Source organism: Taudactylus pleione, unplaced genomic scaffold (genome assembly GCF_031769625.1).
Source record: "Taudactylus pleione unplaced genomic scaffold, aTauple2 ptg000707l, whole genome shotgun sequence".
NCBI classification, from domain to species: domain Eukaryota; kingdom Metazoa; phylum Chordata; class Amphibia; order Anura; family Myobatrachidae; genus Taudactylus; species Taudactylus pleione.
In genome coordinates, this window is record NW_028285109.1 from 16461362 (window position 1) to 16485531 (window position 24170).

The 24170-nt window shown below is 46.8% G+C and overlaps 1 protein-coding gene across 1 annotated transcript in view; it reads left to right on the forward strand.

The window, feature by feature from the left end:
- The window catches only part of DCAF5 (DDB1 and CUL4 associated factor 5), a 56439-nt gene that overhangs the window by 16119 nt on the left and 16150 nt on the right, over nucleotides 1-24170 (forward strand). Inside the window, exons 2-5 of the mRNA XM_088456571.1 lie at nucleotides 9371-9514; nucleotides 13176-13212; nucleotides 13285-13424; nucleotides 16661-16790. Coding sequence (XP_088312697.1) covers nucleotides 9371-9514; nucleotides 13176-13212; nucleotides 13285-13424; nucleotides 16661-16790 — 451 coding nt within the window. The remainder of the gene's footprint in view (nucleotides 1-9370; nucleotides 9515-13175; nucleotides 13213-13284; nucleotides 13425-16660; nucleotides 16791-24170) is intronic.

Below are 24170 nucleotides of genomic sequence, written 5' to 3' on the forward strand. Positions count from 1 at the left end.
GGGGGGATGTTATTAATGCTGGGAGTAGTGGGAAGGTTGTTATTAATGCAGGGAGTAGTGGGAGGGTTGTTATTAATGCAGGGAGTAGTGGGAGGGTTGTTATTAATGCTGGGAGTAGTGGGGGGGATGTTATTAATGCTGGGAGTAGTGGGGGGGTTGTTATTAATGCAGGGAGTAGTGGGGGGTTGTTATTAATGCAGGGAGTAATGGAGGGGTTGTTATTAATGCAGGGAGTAGTGGGGGGGGTTGTTATTAATGTAGGGAATAGTGGGGGGGTTGTTATTAATGTAGGTAGTAGTGGAGGGGATGTTATTAATGCTGGGAGTAGTGGGAGGGTTGTTATTAATGCAGGGAGTAGTGGGGGGTTTGTTATTAATGCAGGGAGTAGTGGGGGGGGCTGTTATTAATGTAGGGAGTAGTGGGGGGGTTATTAATGCCGGGAGTAGTGGGGGGGATGTTATTAATGCTGGGAGTAGTGGGGGGGTTTGTTATTAATGTAGGGAGTAGGGGGGTTATTAATGCAGCGAGTAGTGGGGGGCTGTTATTAATGTAGGGAGTAGTGGGGGGTTATTAATGCTGGGAGTAGTGGGGGGATGTTATTAATGCTGGGAGTAGTGGGGGGTTGTTAATGCTGGGAGTAGTGGGGGGGTGTTATTAATGCTGGGAGTAGTGGGGGGATGTTATTAATGCTGGGAGTAGTGGGGGGATGTTATTAATGCTGGGAGTAGTGGGGGGTTGTTAATGCTGGGAGTAGTGGGGGGTTGTTACTAATGCTGGGAGTAGTCAGGGAAATTGTTAGTGATGCTGGGAGTAGTGGGGGGTTGTTATTAATGCTGGGAGTAGTGGGGGGATGTTATTAATGTAGGGAGTAGTGGGGGGTTGTTAATGCAGGGAGTAGTGGGGGGTTATTAATGCTGGGAGTAGTGGGGGGTTGTTACTAATGCTGGGAGTAGTCAGGGAGATTGTTAGTGATGCTGGAAGTAGTCAGGGAGATTGTTACTAATGCTGGGAGTAGTCAGGGAGATTGTTAGTGATGCTGGGAGTAGTGGAGGGTTGTTATTAATGCTGGGAGTAGTGGGGGGTTGTGATTAATGCTGGGAGTAGTGGGGGGTTGTTACTAATGCTGGGAGTAGTCAGGGAGATTGTTGTTAATGCAGGGAGTAGTCAGGGAGATTGTTAGTGATGCTGGGAGTAGTGGGGGGTTGTTGTTAATGCTGGGAGTAGTGGGGGGATGTTATTAATGCTGGGAGTAGTGTGGGGTTGTTATTAATGCTGGGAGTAGTGGGGGGTTGTTACTAATGCTGGGAGTAGTCAGGGAGATTGTTGTTAATGCTGGGAGTAGTCAGGGAGATTGTTAGTGATGCAGGGAGTAGTGGGGTGGGGTCAGTGTTCGCAAAATACGCGCTACAGGCAGAGAGGGACTCAGATTTTAAAAGTGTCCGGGTCCTGGAGGACGCGCTAGTGTCTCCCTAACCAATCACATCGGCGGCAGCGACTCCTCACCCAATCGCCACCTGATACCTCCATCCTTCCCTCCTTTCGGGTATGACAAGGTAGGAGTGGCCCTAGCTCTCCGCCCTCTTCATTCCCGTCGGCCGCTCTCAGGACACCGCCTGAGACCTCGGTGATACACTTCTCCCGGGTGTCGCGTTAGTAGGGGCCACGGCTCTAGCCTCCACCCTCTCCATTCCCGTCGGCCACACTGAGGCCTCTGTGATACACTCCTCCCGGGTGTCACGTTAGTAGGTGCCATGGCTTTCCGCCCTCTCCACTCCCGTCAGCCGCACTCAGGACGCCGATGAGACCTTTGTGATACACTCAACTCGGGTGTCACATGTTAGTAGGGGCTACGGCACTCTGCTTCCATTAGCCGCACTCCAGGCGGAGCACTGGGCAAACAGAAATGGGCTTCAGCAGGTAACTGCACCCCCTGGGGGCTTCGCATACTCTCAACTTAGGTTACACAGTGTCCTCTTCTCCCAGAGCCATCTAATACCCCACAGGACATGTAGGATCCCCACACACGACGTATCGTAGGGGCATCAAGCCCCAATCATACAGCCCCCCACACACAGTTATGGCACAGATACCACTGACACATAAAACACATTATTAGTCACACACTTCATACATTTTGCACTCGCCCTGATGATCAGTCTCTGTTCCCACAGCAATTGCACTACAAAAACCTTTACATACAACAATTTGAACTAAGTTTTTTTCTCACTGTATAAAAATGTACTTGTAAAGAAAACTATTTAGGATAAAATGACAGTGTCTTTTAAAAATCACTTGGAAGGGCTTATAGTCTGTGCTCATTTCATATGCTTTATTTATTTGGGTGATGTTATGGAAATGGTGTCTGCAGAGCTTCCAACGTTGCTGGCGGGCGCTGGTACTGGGGGTGGTGTGTGGCCAGGCTGCCTCCTTACAAATCATAAAAAAAATTAATGGGGTGCTAGATCTTGAGGGGGGGGGAGTGCGACCGTGTGCTGGGGGAGAGGCTGCAGGATCCTGGTCCTTGGAGGGCCCGGGTAAAGAGTATCTGCTGCCCCCACCTCTCAGCGGCCCAGGGGGCAGGGGAGATCCCAATGAAGACACTAATGGGATGCAGAAGAGATACCCCAAATTATCTGGGTTTTCATCTGTGAGGGATGTAAAGGTTTCTTTAAAAGTAATATATGTAGAAAACCTCGGCTACTGGCATGGATTTGAAGGCTATGCTGTATAAATGTAAGTCATTCTATCTGTGAAAATGTTTTGTATGCTTAAAAATGTACTTATATTTTGGAAGCTCACTGTCCTTAGTTTCTTTGCTTATAATGACTGCTGCAGATTATTCCATTAGCATGGACAACAATATTGCCTGGTGTTTGGTGCCTGAATTTCCATAGTGTCCTATGTCTTTAATGTATGTGGGGTGATCTCATAGCATATGGGGAGTTTAAAAGCAAAAATTGTGATGGGGACCCAGAAAATGTGGAGTAGGACCCCAATTTTTTAAAGTGAGGGGTCCCTGGGACCCACATTTTTTTTCCGCTCAGCGCGATCACTGTGAAAAAGGTAATTAGATTTTTACTCACCGTAAAATCTCTCCCATGGAGTCCATCTGCGGGATGCCCCGGATCCCTGCCTTGTTTGGTTTCATATTAGATACCTGTTTGTTTCTGGTTTCTCAGTTCTTCCGTGGCTCTTTTTTTGTTATACATAGACTGAGTTTATGGTGGAAGGGGAGAGGTTATATAGGGGGTGGGTGCCAGTTTCAATTAGTTAGTGCCCAACTCCACACCTCACTACACATAACCCAGAAGTAATGGCATCACCCAGGTGGACGCCAAGGAAGAGATTTTATGGTGAGTAAAAAAATAAAATTTTTGTTGGGTCAGTAATAATCCCGTTAACCTTTCTCACTCTATTATATAAGTACTAAACTGAAGATGATGTCCTAAATAGAAAACCTTTACTGCCAGAAAACCTTTTTTCTGTTATATATATATCACGTTTTCTAATATATATATATATATATATATATATATATATATATATATATGTATGTATGTATGTATGTATGTGTGTGTAAGAAGGTGGAAGGGTTACGTTTAGGGTGCAGGGAGGTTGGGCTTAGGCACTAGGGGGAGGTTAGGTTTAGGCACCAGGGAGGGAGGTGGAGGGTTTGTGAGAATGACACAAGTATTGGTTTTCACAAAGTTTGCTGCTTCAATGTTTTTAGACCTTTTGTCAGATGTCACTATGGTATACTGAAGTCAAATTACAAGCATTTCATAAGTGTCATAGGCTTTTATTGACAATTACATTAAGTTTATGCAAAGAGTCAATATTTGCAGCTTTGACCCTTCTTTTTCAAGACCACAGCAATTTGCCCTGGCATACTGTCAATCAGCTTCTGGGCTACATACTGACTGACAGCCGCCCATTCTCGCCTAACAATACTTAGAGGTTGTCAGAATTTGTTGGTTTTTGTTTGTCCACTCGCCTCTTGAGGGTTGACCACAAGTTCTCAATGGGATTAATGTCTGGGGAGTTTCCTGGCCATGGACCCAAAATGTTGATGTTTTGTTCCCCAAGCCACTTAGTTATCACTTTTGCCTTATGGCAAGGTTCTCCATCATGCTGGAAAAGACATTGTTTGTCAACAAACTGTTCTTGGATGGTTGGGAGAAGTTGCTCTTGGTGGATCTTTTGGTACCATTCTTTATTCATGGCTGTGTTCTTAGGCAAAATTGTGAGTGAGCCCACTCCCTTGGCTGAGAAGCAACCCCACACATGAATGGTCTCAGGATGCTTTACTGTTGGCATGACATAGTACTGATGGTAGTGCTCGCCTTTTCTTCTCCGGTCAAGCATTTTTCCAGGTGCCCCAAACAATCTGAAAGGGGATTCATCAGAGAAAATAACTACCCCAGTCCTCAGCAGTCCAATCCCTGTACCTTTTGCAGAATATCAGTCTGTCCCTGTTGTTTTTCCTGGAGAGAAGTGGCTTCTTTGCTGCCCTTCTTGACACCAGGCCATCCTCCAAGTGTCTTCGCCTCACTGTGCGTGAAGATGCACTGACACCTGCCTGCTGCCGCCATTCATGAGCAAGCTCTGCACTTGTGGTGCCCCGATCCCGCAGGGAATCAACTTTAGGTTTTTGGTCCTGGTGTTTGCTGGACATTCTTGGGCGCTCTGAAGCCTTCTTCACAACTGTTGAACCTCTCTCCTTGAAGTTCTTGATGATCCGATAAATGGTTGATTTAGGTGCAATCTTACTGGCAACAATATCCTTGCCTATGAAACCCTTTTTGTGTAAAGCAATGATGACTGCACGTGTTTCCTTGCAGGTTCCATGGTTAACAGAGGAAGAACAATAATTTCAAGCTCCATCCTCCTTTAAAAGCTTCCAGTCTATTCTAACTCAATCAACATGACAGAGTGATCTCCAGCCTTGTCCTCGTCAGCACTCTCGCCTGTGTTTACGAGAGAATCGCTGACATGATGTCAGCTGATCCTTTTGTGGCAGTCCTGAAATGCAGTGGAAATTTTATTTTTGGCATTAAGGCCCTGATTCAGAGCCGGATGCTCTGACAGAGCGCTCGCTCTGAATCAGGGCGTCTTTTTTTTTTTTTTATGGAACGGCCTCTTGGCCGCTCGCATTGCTGTGGGTTGCCACCCACCGCTAATGCGAGCGGCCAGGATGATGGTCGCGATGGTCAAGACCATCACGACCATCAGGCTTGCGACGAAACCCTTGTGGTAGGGTCTCATGGCCGCAAGCCCCAGAGAGCTTTCGGCTCAAACAGAGCCGAAAGCTCTCCCACTGACATCACTTGTGATGTCAGTGGGGCCGCCCCCAAAAGGTAGGCGTTCTCATGTGAACTCCTCCGTCTGGGCTGCCACCCCCCCCGGCCCGCCCATCAAAGGGGGCGTGCTGTCACTCAACATCGACAGCACATCCCCTGTGGTGCGAGACCCGGAGCGACGGATTGCCCGTCCCTATCCGGGTCTCGCGCATGCGCACGACGGAGCCAGCTCCGTCGTGCGCATGTGCTCTGTGCTAAGCGCTTGCGACCGGGTCTGAATAAGGCCCTCAATTCATTGTCATGGCAAAGAGGGACTTTGCAATTAATTGCAATGCATCTGATCACTCTTCATGACATTCTGGAGTATATGCAAATTGCCATCATAAAAATTGAAGCAGCAGACTTTGTGAAAACCAATACTTGTGTCAGTCTCAAAGCTTTTGATCATGGCTGTATTATTCCAAGTGTAATCCAACAGTGTGTGTACTCAGTACATCACCCGAGTACTGAATCCTAGTGCCATTCTCCTGTACCAGTCCTGTGTCTGGATCAACTGTGTGTGTACTCAGTACGTCACCCAAGTATTGACTCCTAGTACCATTCTCCTTTGCTTTACCTGTGTTTATGTTCTTCAGTTTCCCACTTCTACCGGATACCTCACCAAAGGGCTGCGACCTGCCTGCTGGGTGCACCTTACATTCATATCCCGATTGGAAGGGTCACTGGTGAACACCTCCCAGTAGATTAGACACCACTCCTTTGGTCAGGTCTAGCCAACATCCGGTATTCGTGAATGAGGAGGACATATATCCAGGCACCTCGCCTCTGGTTCTTTCCCAACCTAGAACCCAGACTACTAAACCATCTGTGGAAGATCTTCTGAGCCCAAACATGACATTAATACTTATTACTGACCAGAAGGTGATTAGGAGAATTAGAAGAACAGTTACGGTATGTGTTTGTGGCATTTATGCTTTAAAGATAAAAAAAGAGACATACTTGCACACCAAAGAGCTAAAGAACAAAATCACTAATAACTGGTGTACAAATATTATCAAAGGTTTATTTCTGGAGTATTATATACTGCTCGCCAGGGCTGCCATAAGAAATTGTGGGGCTCGGGACTGACAAAATAGGAAGCCCCCTCGTCTACAACCCCTCCTTCCCATGGTCTGCCCCCCCCCCCCCCTCCTCCCCGCACAAATAAAAGTGGTAAGATTAGGGAAGGAGGGAGGGGTTCGATATTGGCTTGGATTCCCCCACCAAGTACGGATCCCAGAACGAGACATCATCCATCACGGATATTTCTGTACAGATGACAAAAATTATGTATTGCCATGTTCCGAGATTAAAAATGGAGGGATGATCCGAGCCGAAACCGAACAGCTCATCTCTAGTGTTTGTGTAAAATATACACACACCACTCTTGGGTGTGTGGTTGCGCTGTAATATATGCATGCCTTAGTGTTTGTTGGTATCGTGCATTCAGCCACCCAAGGTGTGCGTATATCAGTGTGCAACCGCACACCTAAGAGTAATATAGCTATCTTTTAAAATGGTCCTGCCATTTTTTTTTTTTTTTCTGTGGGATATTTGTATCTCTGTCAGTGATGTGCTGCTCAGTGGCGTCACTGGGGTCAGTGACAGAGTGCGCCAAACAAACACACTGTGCATGACGCGGGGAAGGAGCATGGCCACATGGCACGCCCCTATTTCATCACACTACGGGTGTGCCCAGCACTCCCGGAGATGCCAGACTGCCCACAGTGGCACTACCGACTCCTCCTCAGTCACCGGGAGCTGACAGTAACATCTCAGTGCAGTGCCTGGCTCCTGGTGGAGGAGCCGGCATTTTGGAGTCACCCCCTCGGAGAGTGACACTGGTTATTGTCTGCACCACCCTAGTGATGCCACTGGTGCTGCTTTTCTTTGAGAAGTCTCTCTGTGAGTTATGTTATTGTTTACACTTGTGGAGTGAAGCTGCTGTGGCTTTGTGATTAGGTTTTGACCACAGTTAAGGTGCCTACACACTAGACGATATTTTGCATGATTCGCCCGATTTCAACGCGTTGGAGTGACAAATCGTGTACAATATGTGCAAATTGTGAGTGTCCACTCACGAAGACGAAGCACGTACCCACGCGTCGTCCGCCGTATCTTCGGATCTTGCCTACAGCAAGCAAGATCTGCCAATCTTGTACACGATGCACTGGAAATCGTTAAGGACGCACGATAGATTGTTGGTCAGATTGGACACTTTTAAGCACTATGGCCCTGATTCAGAGCTGGACGCTCTGACCAGAGTGCTCGCTCTGAATCAGGGCCCACCTCCATAAATATGGAGCGTCCTCCTGGACGCTCGTATAGCTGTGGGTCACCACCCACAGCCTATACGAGCGTGCAGGATGATGGTCGCGATGGTCTTGACCATCGCGACCATCGCCAGTGCGACCAGAAGCCTGTGGTTGAGTTTCTCAACCGCAAGGCCAGGAGTGATTTTGGCTCTATCAGAGCCAAAATCACTCCCACTGACATCACTAGTGATGTCAGTGGGGCCGGCTTCTGACGGTAGGCGTTCCCTTGGGAACGCCTCCGTCTGGCTGGCACGCCCACCAAAGGGGGCGTGCTGTCAATCAATATCGACAGCACGCCCCCTTTGATCAGACACAACGAGCGAAGGAAGGTCCTTCGCTCGTCGCGTCTCGCGCATGCGCACGACGGAGCTCCCTCCGTCGTGCGCATGCGCAGTGCACACCATCGACCCACTTGCGAGCGGACAGCCGCTCGCGAGTGGGTCTGAATGAGGCCCTATGTCGTGTCCTGGAGTGCCAGGGAGAGTTCAAGTGAAATCGTTCACGATATCACATCGTGAGCACATCGTCTAGTTGTACCCACCTTTAGAAGCAGTTCAGGCATGTGATTGCGCCGGAAGGTATGCGGTCATTGGGAAATAATGCACGGTCATGAGATTTAGGACTATATTTACTAAAGTGAGAGTTTTTAGAAGTGGAGATGTTGCCCATAGCAACCAAACAGATTCTAGCTATTATCTTCTAGAAGGTGCTAGTTAATTGTTAAGTAGAATCTGAGTGGTTGCTATGGGAAACAACTCAATTTCTAAAAACTTTCACTTTAGTAAATATACCTCTTAGTGTGTCCAATGATGTTAGTGGGATTTCTTTTGTATGTGTCACTGAAACATTTTTTCTGTAACATTATCAATTAAATGTCTATCCTATATTCACACTACTAGTTCACACAAAACATGTCCCCAGTTTTATACTCCAAAATGTATACATCCGTATACCATATTGATTTGATTCACTTCCTTATTTTACACTAATATGAAGTTTACATATAATAGGTTCTGTTGGTGAGTTTTTCATTTTATTTATTTGCTTTTTATTTATTTGCAGTGTTTACTGTATACTATTTATTATAGTATAGGCTTACAAGGCCTTGTATTATTAGGCATTATTAGCAGAGAGCGACACCCCAGGCAGGAAAGAGGAACTGCGCAGGTTGTGACAGGTGCAGGGTGCTAGAATGAACACTATTATTAGATCGAGAGGCTCTGCCCTACTGCTAAGCCAATTGTTGTTCCTCTGTAATTCATGCAATATTGAGTGTTCATATGACTGTCGATACCTTCCTGTCTTTATGTCAGGTTGACTCTGGCTCAGTGACGTTCCTATTTTCAGTCACTGGACATGAGAACAGTGTAAGCCTATGAAGACCAACATTTTCTTTGCAGTCAAAGATTTAAATCACTTAATTTTAGCAAGAGAAAACTAAATAGGAAGAACCAAAACAATCCATTGCTTATGCAGTGAAATGTAAAGTATGAGTTTTCAGCACTGAGCCTTTCATGTGCTCACTGGAAGACAAGTAATCATATACCTGACACATATAAACAAATAATGAAAGTAGCTTCAAGGCTGTAAACGATTGCATAATTCTAATCGATACAATAAATCAAAGATATTGTTATACTGAAAATGGTAAGTTTGGTATGTATAAACTAAAAATAACAGTGAACATTCAGTTGCTGACGTATGGTCTTGTTACAGGAGGAGATGACCGCCGTGTGTTGCTGTGGCACATGGAACAAGCCATCCATTCTAGAGCCAAACCCATTCAGCTGAAAGGGGAGCATCATTCCAACATATTCTGTTTGGCTTTCAACAATGGCAATAACAAGGTGTTCTCTGGAGGTGAGTGTTCGCTTACTCTCTAGACCTCTATCCACTTGTACAGTCTGTTTTCATTACAATTCATAGGGAAGATAACACATTCTTTTTTTTTCTTCACATTTTATTTTTATTATTCTTCATAGAAAAATCCAGAAAACATGAAGAAGCCTTTTGCATGTTGGATTATTTGTAGATACAGCATACCTATATAATAAGTGAGAAGTGTGTCTGTCTGTCCTTTATGCACGGCCAGAGTTTTGTACCTAGCTCCATCAAATTTGGCAAAGTGGTGTAGTTTGACCAGGACCAGGTTTTTGCAGAGGTTTGAACTTCATCATCGCCACACACTGTCACACAATCCCATAAACCCGAGACACGCTTAAATTACACAGGTTCTGGGGCTGAGGGGCTGGCTTTATACACACACTGTCACACTCTGGAAGGCTCATGAGCAGCTCAGCACTAAATACATTCAGACTGTGGCAAACAGCATAATCAATCCACAATCTTTGATCCTGGCAAAGTTTAGCATATGGAGATTATAACAGCAGGAGAGATTGCCACTGTAGACGCCCCTTTCTGTCGGGGAACAGAACTCCAGTTCTGGCATTCCCCTCCCTGATGGCAGCACGCTAGACACTGTCTTCAATGTTGGTCTGCAGAGTAATTTCAGGGGGTGATTCAGCTGCGGATGCAGTGACAGGGATCACGCATATTCCCGATTATCGGTAATCTGTGCATGCACCTGACCCATACTACGCTCTTGCAGTACAAGTCTGCGATCTTGCACGCAGTCTGGCAGCAGACTGTCAGTGATTGACAGACTGCTGCCGTTTCTGGCAAGATATCGGGCGCTGATGGCCTCCATTTCCCAAGATGGAGGCGTGTTGCCACCCTTGGGGAGAGGCCAGGATCTCCGCAGTCACTCAGCCGGCCGAAGGGATTGCAGATGATCAGATGCTGCGTCCTTGGACTGCTCGGATCAGTAATGCATGTAGGAGGTGTAATGCCTCTGACTGCATTACCATATTACAGCTTTCTCAGCTGTTAACTGCTGCGATAGCAAATCTGTCCGTAGCTGAATCACCCCCTCTGTTCTGCAGTGATTTCTGAAACTCAAGTGATGTTGGAAGCTATACTGATTTCTGTCCTGTAAGTCAGTCTGCTCCTGATATTTCCCATTCCAAACGCTATGAGAATACGCTGCATGCACTGTCATTTACTTCTAATTTGCATAGTTATCCAGGATCTAGGCGAGGACAATGTAAAAAAAATGAAGGTTGCAGGTATACTATAGGGTCCAGTCTTCAGCCCGGGCAACGCCGATATCTCAGTTACAGATGTGTCCTGCTACATCTTTGTCGATCGTGCTACAAACATGAGCATGCATCGCGCCATGCAATTACCCGCAGCAGCATATGCTATGGCGTGCACTGCGATCGCACCAATCATTCCTATGGTGGCGTGGGTGTGAATGCAGTGTGCGTATCTCAATGCGTGGTGCGATTTGCTGCGTACGTAGCAAAGATGTAGCAGGACTCTGCAGTGCATAAATAAGTTGAATATATGCTGCACATCAGGTTGAAGTTTGATTTAGGATTTGGCAAGTTGGAGCCAGGAAAGGGGCATGCCTACTTCATGCCAGGCAGTGTGACCATGTCCTAGTGGAGCGTGACCACGCACCCACTGGGCATGACTGCACCCCCTAATCCTAAAAAAATACCATTTAATTGCCACAGGGATATCTCCCAACCACCCCGTAAATCGGAACAAACGTCCTGGTCATGGGACTGTCTCACCAGAATTGGGATGGTTGGGAGGTATGTATAAAGAGTCAATGACGAGGTTATCAGATGGGAACTATTATAGTAGAAATATCTGCTCATCGCTTCATTATCAACAGTAAATTACAATATTTGTTTATTTACAGAGTGCTAGGACCCAGAAGGTCAGGTTGTAATAACCCATCTGTTCCCTGGTATCCAGCCGACCAAATCATGTCAAACTTGTCCTGGCTTTTCTTTGTTTATATATACTTGTTTAACCCCTTCACCCCTGTGGCATTTTTTGATTTTTTTTTTTCCTACATCAGTATGTACCATTTAGTGTTTGTTGCAGTAGCTATGCAAGCTATATATTGTTGTTGGTTTTTTTTTCAGCAGACCTTGACTTTTCAAAAATAAAAATATTAGTCTGCTTATTCTTTCTAAAGCTGGGCACACACCATACGATGGCGCGACTCATCGATGCAACCATGCCATAAAATGATACATCGGTCATGCCATACACACTGCGCGATCCGGCGTATGGGGGGGAAGGGGTTAGGGCCTCACTCAGTCTCGTCCATAGCAGCCATTGAGTGCTTGGGGTGAGTGAATTTCCCTTGACTCTTCTGCGGAAGTGCTAGATGGACATTTAAACTGATTATTTTATAGATGGTGAGGCCTCCAGCCCAGCTCCTCACTAGTAGTGATTGCACAATGCACCATGCACCTCCATCCCACACTAGAATAACTGCACATGTGCCATCCACTATCTATCGTGGAAGAGAGTTTTGTGTTCTATTGTATGTCAAGGGTGTAGATATATTCAAGGTTCTCATGGGATGTCTAGTAGCTAAACATTGTTTATGTATTTAATTACTTTCTTCCAGAATTGATTAACACAGGAGCAGGACAAGAAAACCTGAGTAATGTTGTTATTGTACATTTCACACTTGGGGCATAGTGGTAGCGTTTATTCCCCTCTTGGACGTTAGCACAGGATTTGGTCAAATGCTGTATTGGATATGGATGACTTTTTTACTATTTCACTTCATTATTCCTCCAAAATGTTCTACTTCCAAGTTTCTAGCAGCTGTGAAGTTGCTTCTCAGCCTGTCATCATAGAAGTTTTATTGAACCTTAAGAGATTTTTAAAAGAAAAATAAATGGATGAAAAAATAAGTGTATGTGACGTATGTGTTACGTAAACCTGGTGCATATGTAACTTGTGCCAGCCTGCATGCATTTAGCAATAAATGAAACTGTGCTTAAAAACCTACAGTTGCAGACACATACAGCATCAGTCCCATAGTGTGTCTCCAGGACACATACAGTACTTAGCTGATACAATTATCAGGTCCCTTTAAGAAAGACTTGGTGGGGCATGTCTATCGTTAAATAGTCAAGTGTACATATATTATAATTTTTAATATTTTCATTGTGCATACCGTACACCAGCCCATCTCTTATTGCATCTGAAATGCTCAGTCCAAATTGACAGTGTTCAGATAATTGTCAGATAATTTTTTTTATTAAAACAAAACTTTCTGCTAGATTTGTTTTCAAGTGGTTCATTAACACAGCATCAGTTTCCTGAAATGTATTACTGGTGTTAATAGACTACAACAAACTATATATCTGCCTCCCTAGGTTAGCCTGTTTACTATAGGGACCCACGATTGTTGATCGTTAATCGCGGGTCGTTATAGTCGTTAGGGGGTTAATGCATGTGTTGGATGCTCGATAACGATCATCCAACACGTGCAGGACGATCAGATAACAATTGTTATCGTTATTGGATCGTCCCCCCGTCTGACCGTGTGTATGCACCATTACAGGCAGTTCAGGCACCAATTATATAAAAATAAATTATTTCTCTATCAGACTTTTTCTTACAGCTGTTTTGCCTTGCTTTACAGGAAATGATGAACAAGTAATCCTTCATGATGTTGAAAGGTAGGTAGCAGTGATGACCATAACTGCCATTCCCAATGTATTTGAAATATTGAACCTATTGTCTCCTTTTAGTGGTGAAACGCTGGATGTTTTTGCTCATGAGGAGGCGGTATACGGTCTATCAGTCAGTCCAGTGAATGATAATGTGTTTGCTAGTTCATCGGATGATGGAAGAGTCTTGATTTGGGACATACGAGAATCTCCACAAGGAGGTGAGCAAAATTCTGTCGTTATTTTAATATAAAGTGCCCCCGTTGTCTGCACACAGCAGAGATGGCCGTTGTGTGGGCTTAACCAATATTTCAGAGAGTGGTTATGAGTTTGTGCCTCTGTAAATCAGAGATGTCACTGTTTCGTAGTGAATTGATAAGCTGTTTACAGGTAGGGTATGGGATGCCAGCACTCAGGATCCCGGCGGTCAGAATCCTGCTGCCGGCATTCCGACAGGGTTAGGATACCGACACCTGCCGGTACAGCCTCACAGCCTACACCAAGATCGTCGGGGGGGGGGGGGGGGGAGTTCTGGGTACTCAGAAACCCCCCCTGCGTGCGCGGGTGATCTCACTGAACACACTTACTCTCTTCTCCTGTCAGCAGTTGCAGCAACGTTGTATCCCTCCCTCTCGAAGTGTCTTTCATACTGTGACAGGGCGGTGTGTGTGCGGAGTAAGTGCGGGTGGGGGCAGACCTTCCCCCGACGGGGCTGATGATTCCTACTTTTGCTCACAATTATGTTCCGGCCGCAAACTGCTTCTCATTCACAGACAGATCTATGAGAAGCAGTTTGCGGTCAAGACAGTTGCACTAATGAAACCCTACTGATGGCGGCCCTGTTCACAACCTTACCACAAATATCTTAATTTCTCATTATCTGCTGAAACTTTTGCACATAGGATGATCCTTTATGTGCCATAATTACTATAAATGTGACATTCTGTTTTCTTTTTAACTGCTGGAATGTCTGAATGTCACCATTATGCTGTGCTTGTGGACTGTTGACCTAAACATGCATTTTCATTCAGTATGTGTAGTCTTTCAAATGGCAGAAGCTGTGAATGTAACATGTAAGTACTTGTTCATACCTGCAGACAGGCGTGTCTGTATACCATGGGTGTAGAGGGGGGGGTGTAGTCAGGATACTGGCCGCCGAAATCCCGACACTAAAATCCCGACATGGGACTAAAGTTAGGTGTCGAAATCCCGACGCCTATCATTAGCCCCATGACAAAATCCCAATACCTGGCATACCGAATGAAGGCAAGTTTGGTGTCCTAGGTTCTAGCCGTCGGCATTAAATACCGATTCCGTAGGGGGTGAAGTAGACACTTCTAGCTACATAACTTGGATTCTTCAATTATAGCAAGCAGTGGGCATATATTTCCTTTACAGGATAGCTCCACGTTTTTGTTATAATTTTCAGTCACGGCGCTCTAATATAGCAGCATTTTATTCATGGCATCCTTAGGCCACACATTTCTTATTGAGAAATTAAATTGTGCTTACCTGTCATCCTTAGGGTCAGTTATGTGCTGGTGCCAGTGGACAGGGCTGCGCTTCAGTTTGTCCACATATTTTATGATTTGGTCCTCGACCACCAAACCCTGGCTCCCCAGTTTAGGAACCTCTGCGATATGCTCTTGTTTTCGATTTAGTTTATTAGTTACATAAACTCTGTAATATGAATGTTAGTAACATTCTCAGATGTATGTGTAATAAGAATTCCCATAACTTCTCCTGAACCTGAAACTTTGTATTATGAAGTGTGACTTGTTTAGTCTATAAGGCCAGTTACAAGGCTGTAAAAATGCAGCCAAGCAATGTACATACCATTTTGGTTTGTCCTGTGCCTAATTTTATTGTACAGGTAGTCTATAATTATCATAATCTCGAGATACATAATAAATCCAAATAATTAAATACCAGTTATTTGCCCAAATGCCTATTTAGCAGTTCAATCTACTGCCTGGGATATATCATTAAGTTGATTTTGAAGAAGATATTATGTTTATTGCAATATATCTCCTCTTATTCTATTCTAGGCTTGTCCATATTTGTGCAGGCCGTCCCCTGACCCCTCTCATACCCATTTTAGTGTCTGCTTGGGTCAACAAACCAATGGAGAAGAGGACTGGGCAAATTAGTGAGGGTTTGCAATCTGAATCACCCAGATCCTAATTGTAACCCTTGCTGGCCCATGGATAGGAAGCATTACAGTATTTGGTAGAAGCAGTCATGAACGCTACCTTCAATCTGTTTAGGATTTTGGACTTGGAGATTGCAGACAAATGCATTCTCTGGTTGACCTGAGAGGCTGATTGGGAATCTAAACCGTACTCTGGAAACTGCCCTTTGATGGCTTTGTTAGAAGTGGATATTATCTTGCAGGCCACAGAAGGAAATAGTTCAGTTCTATAGCAGGTGCAGTTTCTGCGCCTGAACATGTCTTCTGTGACTGTGTGTGTGAGAACGCAGCGGCTTTCACTGATACACCTGCGACACTCCCATAACACGCCCATGAGATGGACGGTTTTTGCGTTCACTTCAGGCTACCGCCCAAGTCACCACCCAGGAACGCCCATCACTTTGCCGCCCCATATCTGATATTGTCTGTCCCGATCGTAACAGCATCTTTGTGCGCGCACTCTGTGTAACTTGCGCCGTAGTGGTTTTCAGAATTCTTTGCACTTGCGCAGTTGCAAATAATCGATGAACTACGTGATCATCAGCATTGCTTGAGAGTTGTATACATCTCTAAATCGGGCCCATAAGCATAACTGAACAAAAAAACGTATCTCTTTAAATGGCTAATTACCCGGGGAGAGGGAGGGGAGGGGGCTGCACTTAGCAGATTACTCTAGAGTAGCTCTCGCCAACAAAGTGATGATGAAAGTGAGGCAGCAGCCTGTGTATTTAATGTGGCATCTTCAGCACCAGTTTGGCCCATTACAGAGCAAAGCTCATTTTTATGTATACAAATAATCCAATGTAACACATAAAGACCAGTGCATTCTTACTCTCTGGATTTATATAAGACATAAATAAGGCTCAATAAGCAGCATGCTAGAATAAAAATGTATAAGTTATAGTTAATGGAATGGTCTGTAAGTAATAGTGTGCAGGAGTTTCAGCTGATGTTTTTACCTTTGCCAGTATGCAGGCTGCAGTTCCAAAAATGGTCTGTAGGGTATTTGCAATTGACAGTGTGAAATGTGATTGTGATCCTTCTGATATGTTGCCAGTAGGCACAATTGTGCCCACAAAATAGGAACACAGTCAACGTTTGCACTCTCACACTTTGCTAAAGAACCCGTAATAATCCATGTAAAGGCTTCATGGAGCAGCCAGGCAAAGAATGAAAATACACAAACGTGTGTGGATGCATGACCTATTTCCAACATGAATACAGAGCAAAATAAAAGACTGAGAAATGTCTCTTTTCCTTTACCAGATCCTTTCTGCCTGGCTCATTATCCATCAGCTTTCCACAGCGTCATGTTTAACCCCGTGGAACCCAGGCTGCTGGCCACTGCCAATTCTAAAGAGGGAGTTGGACTCTGGGATATCCGGAAGCCTCATAGGTGAGTTATTGGGGCTGCTTTTGACTATATAACCAAGAATTTTGCGGTCTTCCTTACAGTCATGTGTTTTATCTTGTTGGCAAATAAAACAGACCTAAGATTATTGGTGCGATTAACTGGAGTGCATGCTGCTTTAGGCATGTGGGTGTTTGATACTGATGTATGCAGGCATATTGTAGCACCCAAGAGTCTCAGACTTTATAGACAGAGTTTTGGGGCCAAATGTAATAGTGAGTGGACAGTGAGTTGGTCCTGGTTGTGGAAATACAGGGGAGAAAATGAGTAGGGGTCCCCAGCATTATCCACATCCAGCATCGGACTCTTTCTAGCAGGGGTGTACTGCCAAGCTGTGGGACCCTTTCTTTGGGTCCCCTGGCCAAAGCATTCATCACCCCTCGCTAGTCAGCCTAGGCTGGGGATCCCTGGAGAGGTGGGGGACCCCCTAGTATGAGGTCCACCTCTCAAGGATACCCCAGGCCCAGACTGAAAGCCTGGGGCTATTCCCCACACCCCTGGTGGTGGTGGGTGTGGAGTTAGTAAACAATTTGATAAATAGTTAGACTATTGTCTTTAACAGGGGGACTACAAGTACCAGCAAGCCTGGGAAATTATGGGCTCGCTGTTATTTGTAGTCTTCCTGTTAAAGAAATAGTCCAAAAGACACACACACCGTGTTGGTAGAACTTTAATAAGCACTCTTACACACTCACACCTACTCACCTACAATCCCTGTAACCATTCACGTTCTCTTTTCCATGTAGCATTCACGTAACGTGTAAAAAAAAATGATAAAATATATATATATATATATATATATATATATACTCCCCTACCCCAGCCCTCTTTGGTCCATGTGGGCATCCACCATCTTCAGAAAAAAATAAATTGACAAAACCCAAGCCACGTCCTCTAAGAACAGTACTTGTCGAATGACTGCTCAGCCACGGAATTTCATAAAGAAATGCATTGCCTGAGCGTTCATTGGATAAGAGAGACAAACCTCCACCTCTCTCAGCCATTGAGCAGTTCCCACCATTGACTTGGTTCAGAACCCTTTGGACACCCCCCTAATGACTAATTAAGAACAAAAAAAAAAAACAATTAACTTCACCCTAAAAAAGACATGTCATTTTTGGGGCAAAAATTAAAAAAGTGTTGGATAATGGCAAAAAAAGTGGGGGACCTGGTACTTTGGGGGGCTATTGGGATGGGACAGGTGTTTTGGGATTGCAGAAGGCTGCAGCCGGTGTATTTTTGAGATTTTTTTAAAATGTTCACTTTATAGACCTCAAAATATACTTGTACCCATTTTCAGGTTCCCCAAGTTTAACCTCAGTACTTATTTCTCCGAAAAAACATTGTTTTCTATCATTTTTCCACACATATGCAAATATGCGTATAACAGCCCTTTACAACAAAATAAGTTCACCAAATACTTTTATTAGGGCTACTACTACTACTATTCTATATTGATTGCTAGGGTCACTGAAGCTTTTTATGGGGTACAGACTTATTTCCCCCAAAAAATATATCTGTTTTGCTTTGTAAAACATTCGCCTATCCGCGTTTTTGCGTGTTTTACAATTGAATCGGGCGAAAAGCGAGGACACGCATGGAGAAAACATTGCATCAAAACAAGCAAATGAGGCGAGTTCAATCCGCTTTACGCCAGACGACACTTTTCACGGCTAATTGAATTCGGCCCTATGTACTAAACATCTCCCGGGGAATATTTTCATTTGCTATGTACCAAGGGGAACTACCAGGGACAGCAGTTGCGGTACCTGCTGTCCCTGAGAGTTATATCCCCGGCATTTAGGAGAAGGACCATGCGCACAAGCCTCGGGCTGTGGGGGAGAGATTGAAAGATCCCTCTCCTGCACCGGAGCCTCCATAGGCTTACAGTCATTTACACCATCTGAAGATGGTGTAAACTACCGGGGCTAAACTCCGAAAAGCTTCGCTCTTTGGAGTTTACTACATAGGGGTCAGATTGTAGACAATAATGGGGACTGCGATCTGCAGCGCTAATTAGCACTTTACAGGAGATTTCTGCAAAATCTCCTGCATTGTGCTATTAGTACATATCAACAATACATAAAATTATGCAGAAACTACAGTCTCTGCATAATTTTATGTAAAAATCAGCTTGATACATAGGCCCCAAAGTAATTTAAAACAAATAATATATATATATATATATATATATATATATATAAACTAGGGATGTGCAGGCTCGGATAGGTTCGAGTTTGCACGCCGAGTTCAGATTTTTCCCTCCAAAAAAACGGAACTCAGAAAGACGCTAAACATCACCTTACATGGACAAACATCATCATTCCTGGACTTTTGTCCAGGAATGATGATGTTTGTCCATGCAAGATGACGTTTAGCCTCTTTCTGAGTTCCGTTTTTTTGGAGGGAAAAATCTGAACTCTGCGTGCAAACTCGAACCTATCCGAGCCTGCACATCCCTAATATAAACCTTTATAAACTGTGCGCTCTCTCTCTCTCTCTCTCTCTCTCTCTATCTCTATCTCTCTCTCTCTCTCTCTCACTCTCTCTATCTCTCTCTATCTCTCTCTCTATCTATATATATATATATATATCAGTACAAAATACCGGCACTCCACAAATGAAAATTTATGCCAGGGTGCTCAATTTCAGATAAGTACATATTATATAAACCTATGATTGGCACTCCATGGACTTAATTTCATATCTTCAAAAACGACACATAGTCCAATCAATCCTTCTGCAACGTTTCGAGGTTTATTACCTCATTTTCAGGCAATATACAAAATATGGTATGTAGCCTCGTGGCGGCCCGTATTGTTAGACACGCGTGGGGAGGGCGTTAGGTTTTGGGAGGGGAGGTTAGAGTTAGGCACCCCTAGGGTTAGGGTTTGGGAGGGGAGTTTAGGGTTAGACACCCCTAGGGGGCAGGGTTAGGTTTAGGCACTAAGAATGAGAGTTAGGGTTAGGCACGAAGGGGGGAGACAGGTTTAGAAACTAACAGGGAGGGTTAGGGTTAGGCTACAAGAACAGAATGTTAGGTGGGGGGGTAAGTATAATTACCTGACCCCTGTCGGGATGCCAACCATCGGGATGCCGCTGTCGGTAATGTGACAGGCGGCATCATGACAGCCGGCATTACATACCCATTCCATATATATATAATACAAAAACTAACCTTTATTTAAACATTTATTTCTACTTCAGGGTCCATAGGGGGTCCACAGGGTTGACCTTGGGGTTATAGCTGGAACAGGATCCATGGGCACCACACAGTTAAGCTTTTAGCTCCCAGGATGCACTTGGGTCCTCCTCTATACCCCGCCCCCGAGCCACAGGCACCTCAGTGTAAGCTGGTGCCCGGCCGGAGTCGGTCACCGCGCAGGGGGGCTGCAGGAGCAGCCCCCAGAAGCTTTTTTTATTTTAAGTTAGATTTTATTTATTTTAATCTTTTTACTACAGACGGCAGCGAAGGGCTGTCTGTACAGACGCCCACGCTGCCGCTCTGATCCCCGACTGGCGCCGCGACGCCAGTACTGATCTGGGGATCGCGGCGGGAGGGCAGAGTCCGTACTAGCCGGACTCTGTCTACCTCCCAGGACTGCTGCCGGAGTCGCCGGGGATTCAGGTAAGCCGCGCGTCGCTGGCTAGCGGCGGCGCGCGGAATGCCTTAAATGCAGTCCTTTAGCCTCCGGTCCTGGGGACAGACCGGAGGCTGCTGGCAGTGGCGGCGGGCCCCCCCCATAACCCGTGGGACCACTAGACCACCAGGGATAAAAGGGCAAGCGGGATGCCAGCATCCCTGGGGTTATGGCCAGCCAGGGGAGGAAGCCTTCCCTGTCAGCGGCTCCTCCCCTCAGCTCAGCGCGCCTTTCAGCACGGAGTCTGGCGTCGCTGAGCTGCAGATTCCTCGGCCACTCCTCCTCTGAGGTCTCCAGCGGCCATTTTCCCAGTGGCAGCGCAGATCTCAGGGAGCACGCGGACCGGTCCCCCTGTGTACCTCTCCCCTGATTAAGGACAGCGTACACAGCACTATAGCCCTCCCAGACACTGAATCTGGGCAGGTTGATTGTAGTGTAAAGGTGCAGTGAGAATATCTTCCTGCATGGTATGTGACTATTGCTAGTGCTGCCGTCTGTGCTTATTTTCTACTTACTGTCAGCTTATACCTATCCCTTTACTTCTCCTACAAGCCCTACAGGTGTGTGGGGGAGGGGCGTTTCTACTGACCTCACTTATATAGATCACGTATTTGTGAGGTCCGTCACATACAGTTGTGTGCTACTCAGTGCCATATTGTGGGCTGTTGTTCAGCACACCGGTGAGTGCGTTTTACTTCTACCCTGGTGCCAGATATATAATATATTCTGTCATGTCAGACGAGGAGGTTGAGCGCTCAGTGGCTCCGGTGTTGGCCTCCTGCGGACGCTGTTCTGCAGGAGTAGATAGGGAGGATTTGTCACAGGATGGCCTGTGTAGTCGATGCCAGGTGGCTCCTGGCCCATCCAGACCTTCTCTGGCGCAGGAACCACCGTGGGCGATGTTTTCTCAAGTGCTGGTGCCTATTGCGGACCGTCTGTCGGTCCCGACTGCTCTCCCTACTAGGGCGGTGCCCCAGCCGACCATCCCCCATTCCCCGGGTATCCCGCAGTTATTGCGGAGTCCTCCTGGGTCTCAATCAGTAGGTCCCTATGCGGGGTTGCCTATGTATATACAGGCTTCCCCTGTGCCGCAGCAGCCTGTGGTACCTTTTCAGGCCCCTATGGCGACTCCTCCACCATGGGTGGATGTGCTCTCCAACTCCGTGCAAAATTTGGCGGCCGCTTCCTCGGCTTTTCAGTCAATGTTGCAGACTGACATGCCTTCTAGGATTTCAAAACGCCCACTCATGACACGGGCTGCTCAGGTATCGGACTCAAAGGGTTCCTCAGATGATGGGGAGGTCCCTGATGACACTGACTCGGACGCCTCGGTCCAGGAAATGGATACCAAGTCGTCCATTAATGTGCGAGCACTAGTTAGGGCGGTGCGAGCTATTCTTCTTATAGAGGATGAGGCACCGGTTCCTAAGTCGAAGTTTCCTAGTTTCAAAAAAACTAAGGTGGCTTCTGCGGTGTTTCCCCTGTCGGATCAGTTGACGGATCATATGGCGGTAGCTTGGCAGGCGCCCAGTAAGAGATTCCTTCCTCAGAAGCGGTTGGCTTCTAATACCCCTTCCCTGAGGCACATTGTAAAAAATGGGAAACTCCACCGGCGGTGGATTCCCATGTCACCCGTTTAACTCGGGGCGCCACCTTACCATTACCGTCGATATCCTCGCTGAAGGATCCCACGGACAGGAAAGTTGAGACTTGCTTAAAGTCTATTTACTCCCTCTCCGGGGCGGTGGCCCGACCGTCCATGGCCATCTCCTGGGTGGCCAAGGCCATTGAGGGGTGGGCCAATGCATTGGAAGATACCTTCCCAGACGACGCTCTGGATGTCCAGCGGGCGTTGTTGGGACAAATGAGGGACGCTGCTTCTTACATTGGTGAAGCTTCTTTAGATGCTAGTCTGCTGACCTCGCGGGTATCGGCTGCAGCGGTGTCTGGCCGCCGATCCTTGTGGTTGCGGTCCTGGAGAGCGGACTCTGATTCAAAGAAGGGTCTGGAGGCCTTACCTTTCAATGGGGTATTACTATTTGGTCCGGACTTGGACAAAATAGTGGACACCCTGGCTAAATCCAAGTCGGCCTTCCTCCCTTCGGCGGCACTGCCTGCTAAGGTTCGGAGTTCGGCTTTTCGTTCCTTTCGGGTTCAGGGTAAGGCGAAAGGTCAGTCCTTCCCGAGACAGTCTGCGAGTAAGACTGCCTCTAAACCCAAGAAGCAAGCCTGGAGTGCTCGGCGCCCTTCTTCCAAGCAGGAAGATAAACCTGCGGCCTGATGGGACGGGCCTCCCTCTGGGGGACCTCAGAGTGGGAGGCCGACTTCTTCTATTTGCCCAGTGCTGGCACAATACCACCACGGATGCCTGGGTTCGAGAAGTGGTCTCCCAGGGGTACGCCCTGTCTTTTCGGCACAGACCACCCCACCAGTTTTTCTGCACAAGTCCTTCTCAGGACAAGACCAAGGCGTTACAGGTTCAGGAGGCTATAGAGTCCTTGCTGAAAGCAGGGGTCATTGTTCCCGTTCCTCTATCACAACGAGGGACGGGGTATTATTCGTCTCTGTTTCTGGTGCAGAAACCCAATGGTTCTCATCGCCCTATCCTCAACTTGAAGTCTCTGAACAAATTCCTCAGAGTTCCCAAGTTCAGGATGGAAACGTTATGTTCCATCATTCTGGCGATGGAACCGGGGGATTACATGGTGTCCCTGGACATCCAGGACGCCTACCTCCATGTTCCGATAGCATTTTCACACCAGCGGTATCTGAGGTTCGCTATCCTTCAACACCACTATCAGTTCCGGGCGCTACCCTTTGGCCTCTCCACGGCACCAAGGGTGTTCACGAAGATTATGGCGGTCATGGCCGCACATCTTCGGAACCAGAATGTACGGCTGCTGCCGTATCTGGACGACCTCCTGTTGCTGGCGAGCTCCCCGGAGGTACTGCTTCAACATCTCCACCTGACGATCGCTTGCCTGCAAGCACACGGGTGGTTGATAAATTGGAAAAAGTCCTCCCTGATTCCATCACAGCGGATGGTTCATTTGGGAGCCCTGCTGGATTCGCGTCAGCAAAGGATCTTCCTGACTCCGGAGAAGGTCGCCTCCCTACAGCTGCGGATACGCAGTTGCCTGAGCCGTTGCCGTCTGTCGGTCCATTCGGCTATGAGAGTTCTGGGGTCCATGGTGTCGACATTCGACATGGTGGAATTTGCCCAGTTCCATTCCCGGCCCCTGCAGGGGCTGATTCTATCAGAATGGAACGGGTTACCTCACCGGATCCGCTCTCAGGTGCTGGTGTTGTCTCCGGACGTTCGGCAATCTTTGGCTTGGTGGCTTCAGACAGCTCATCTGGTCGAGGGGCGCCCATTTTGGATCCCGGACTGGGTCCTGCTCACGACGGATGCCAGTCTCCGGGGTTGGGGGGCAGTGACCGGCTCTTTGTCGCTTCAGGGTCGTTGGTCAGCGGAAGAAGCACTTCTCCCCATCAACATCCTGGAACTGCGGGCAGTATACAGGGCCCTGCAGTCGTCCGGTCCCGCTCTTCACGGAAGGGTGGTACAGGTGCAGTCTGACAACGCCACCACGGTGGCGTATATCAACCACCAAGGCGGAACTCGCAGTCAGGTAGCGATGTCGGAGGTGTCTCGTATCCTGACTTGGGCGGAGGGTCACATTCCGGCGATCTCGGCGGTCTTCATCCCCGGAGTCCTCAATTG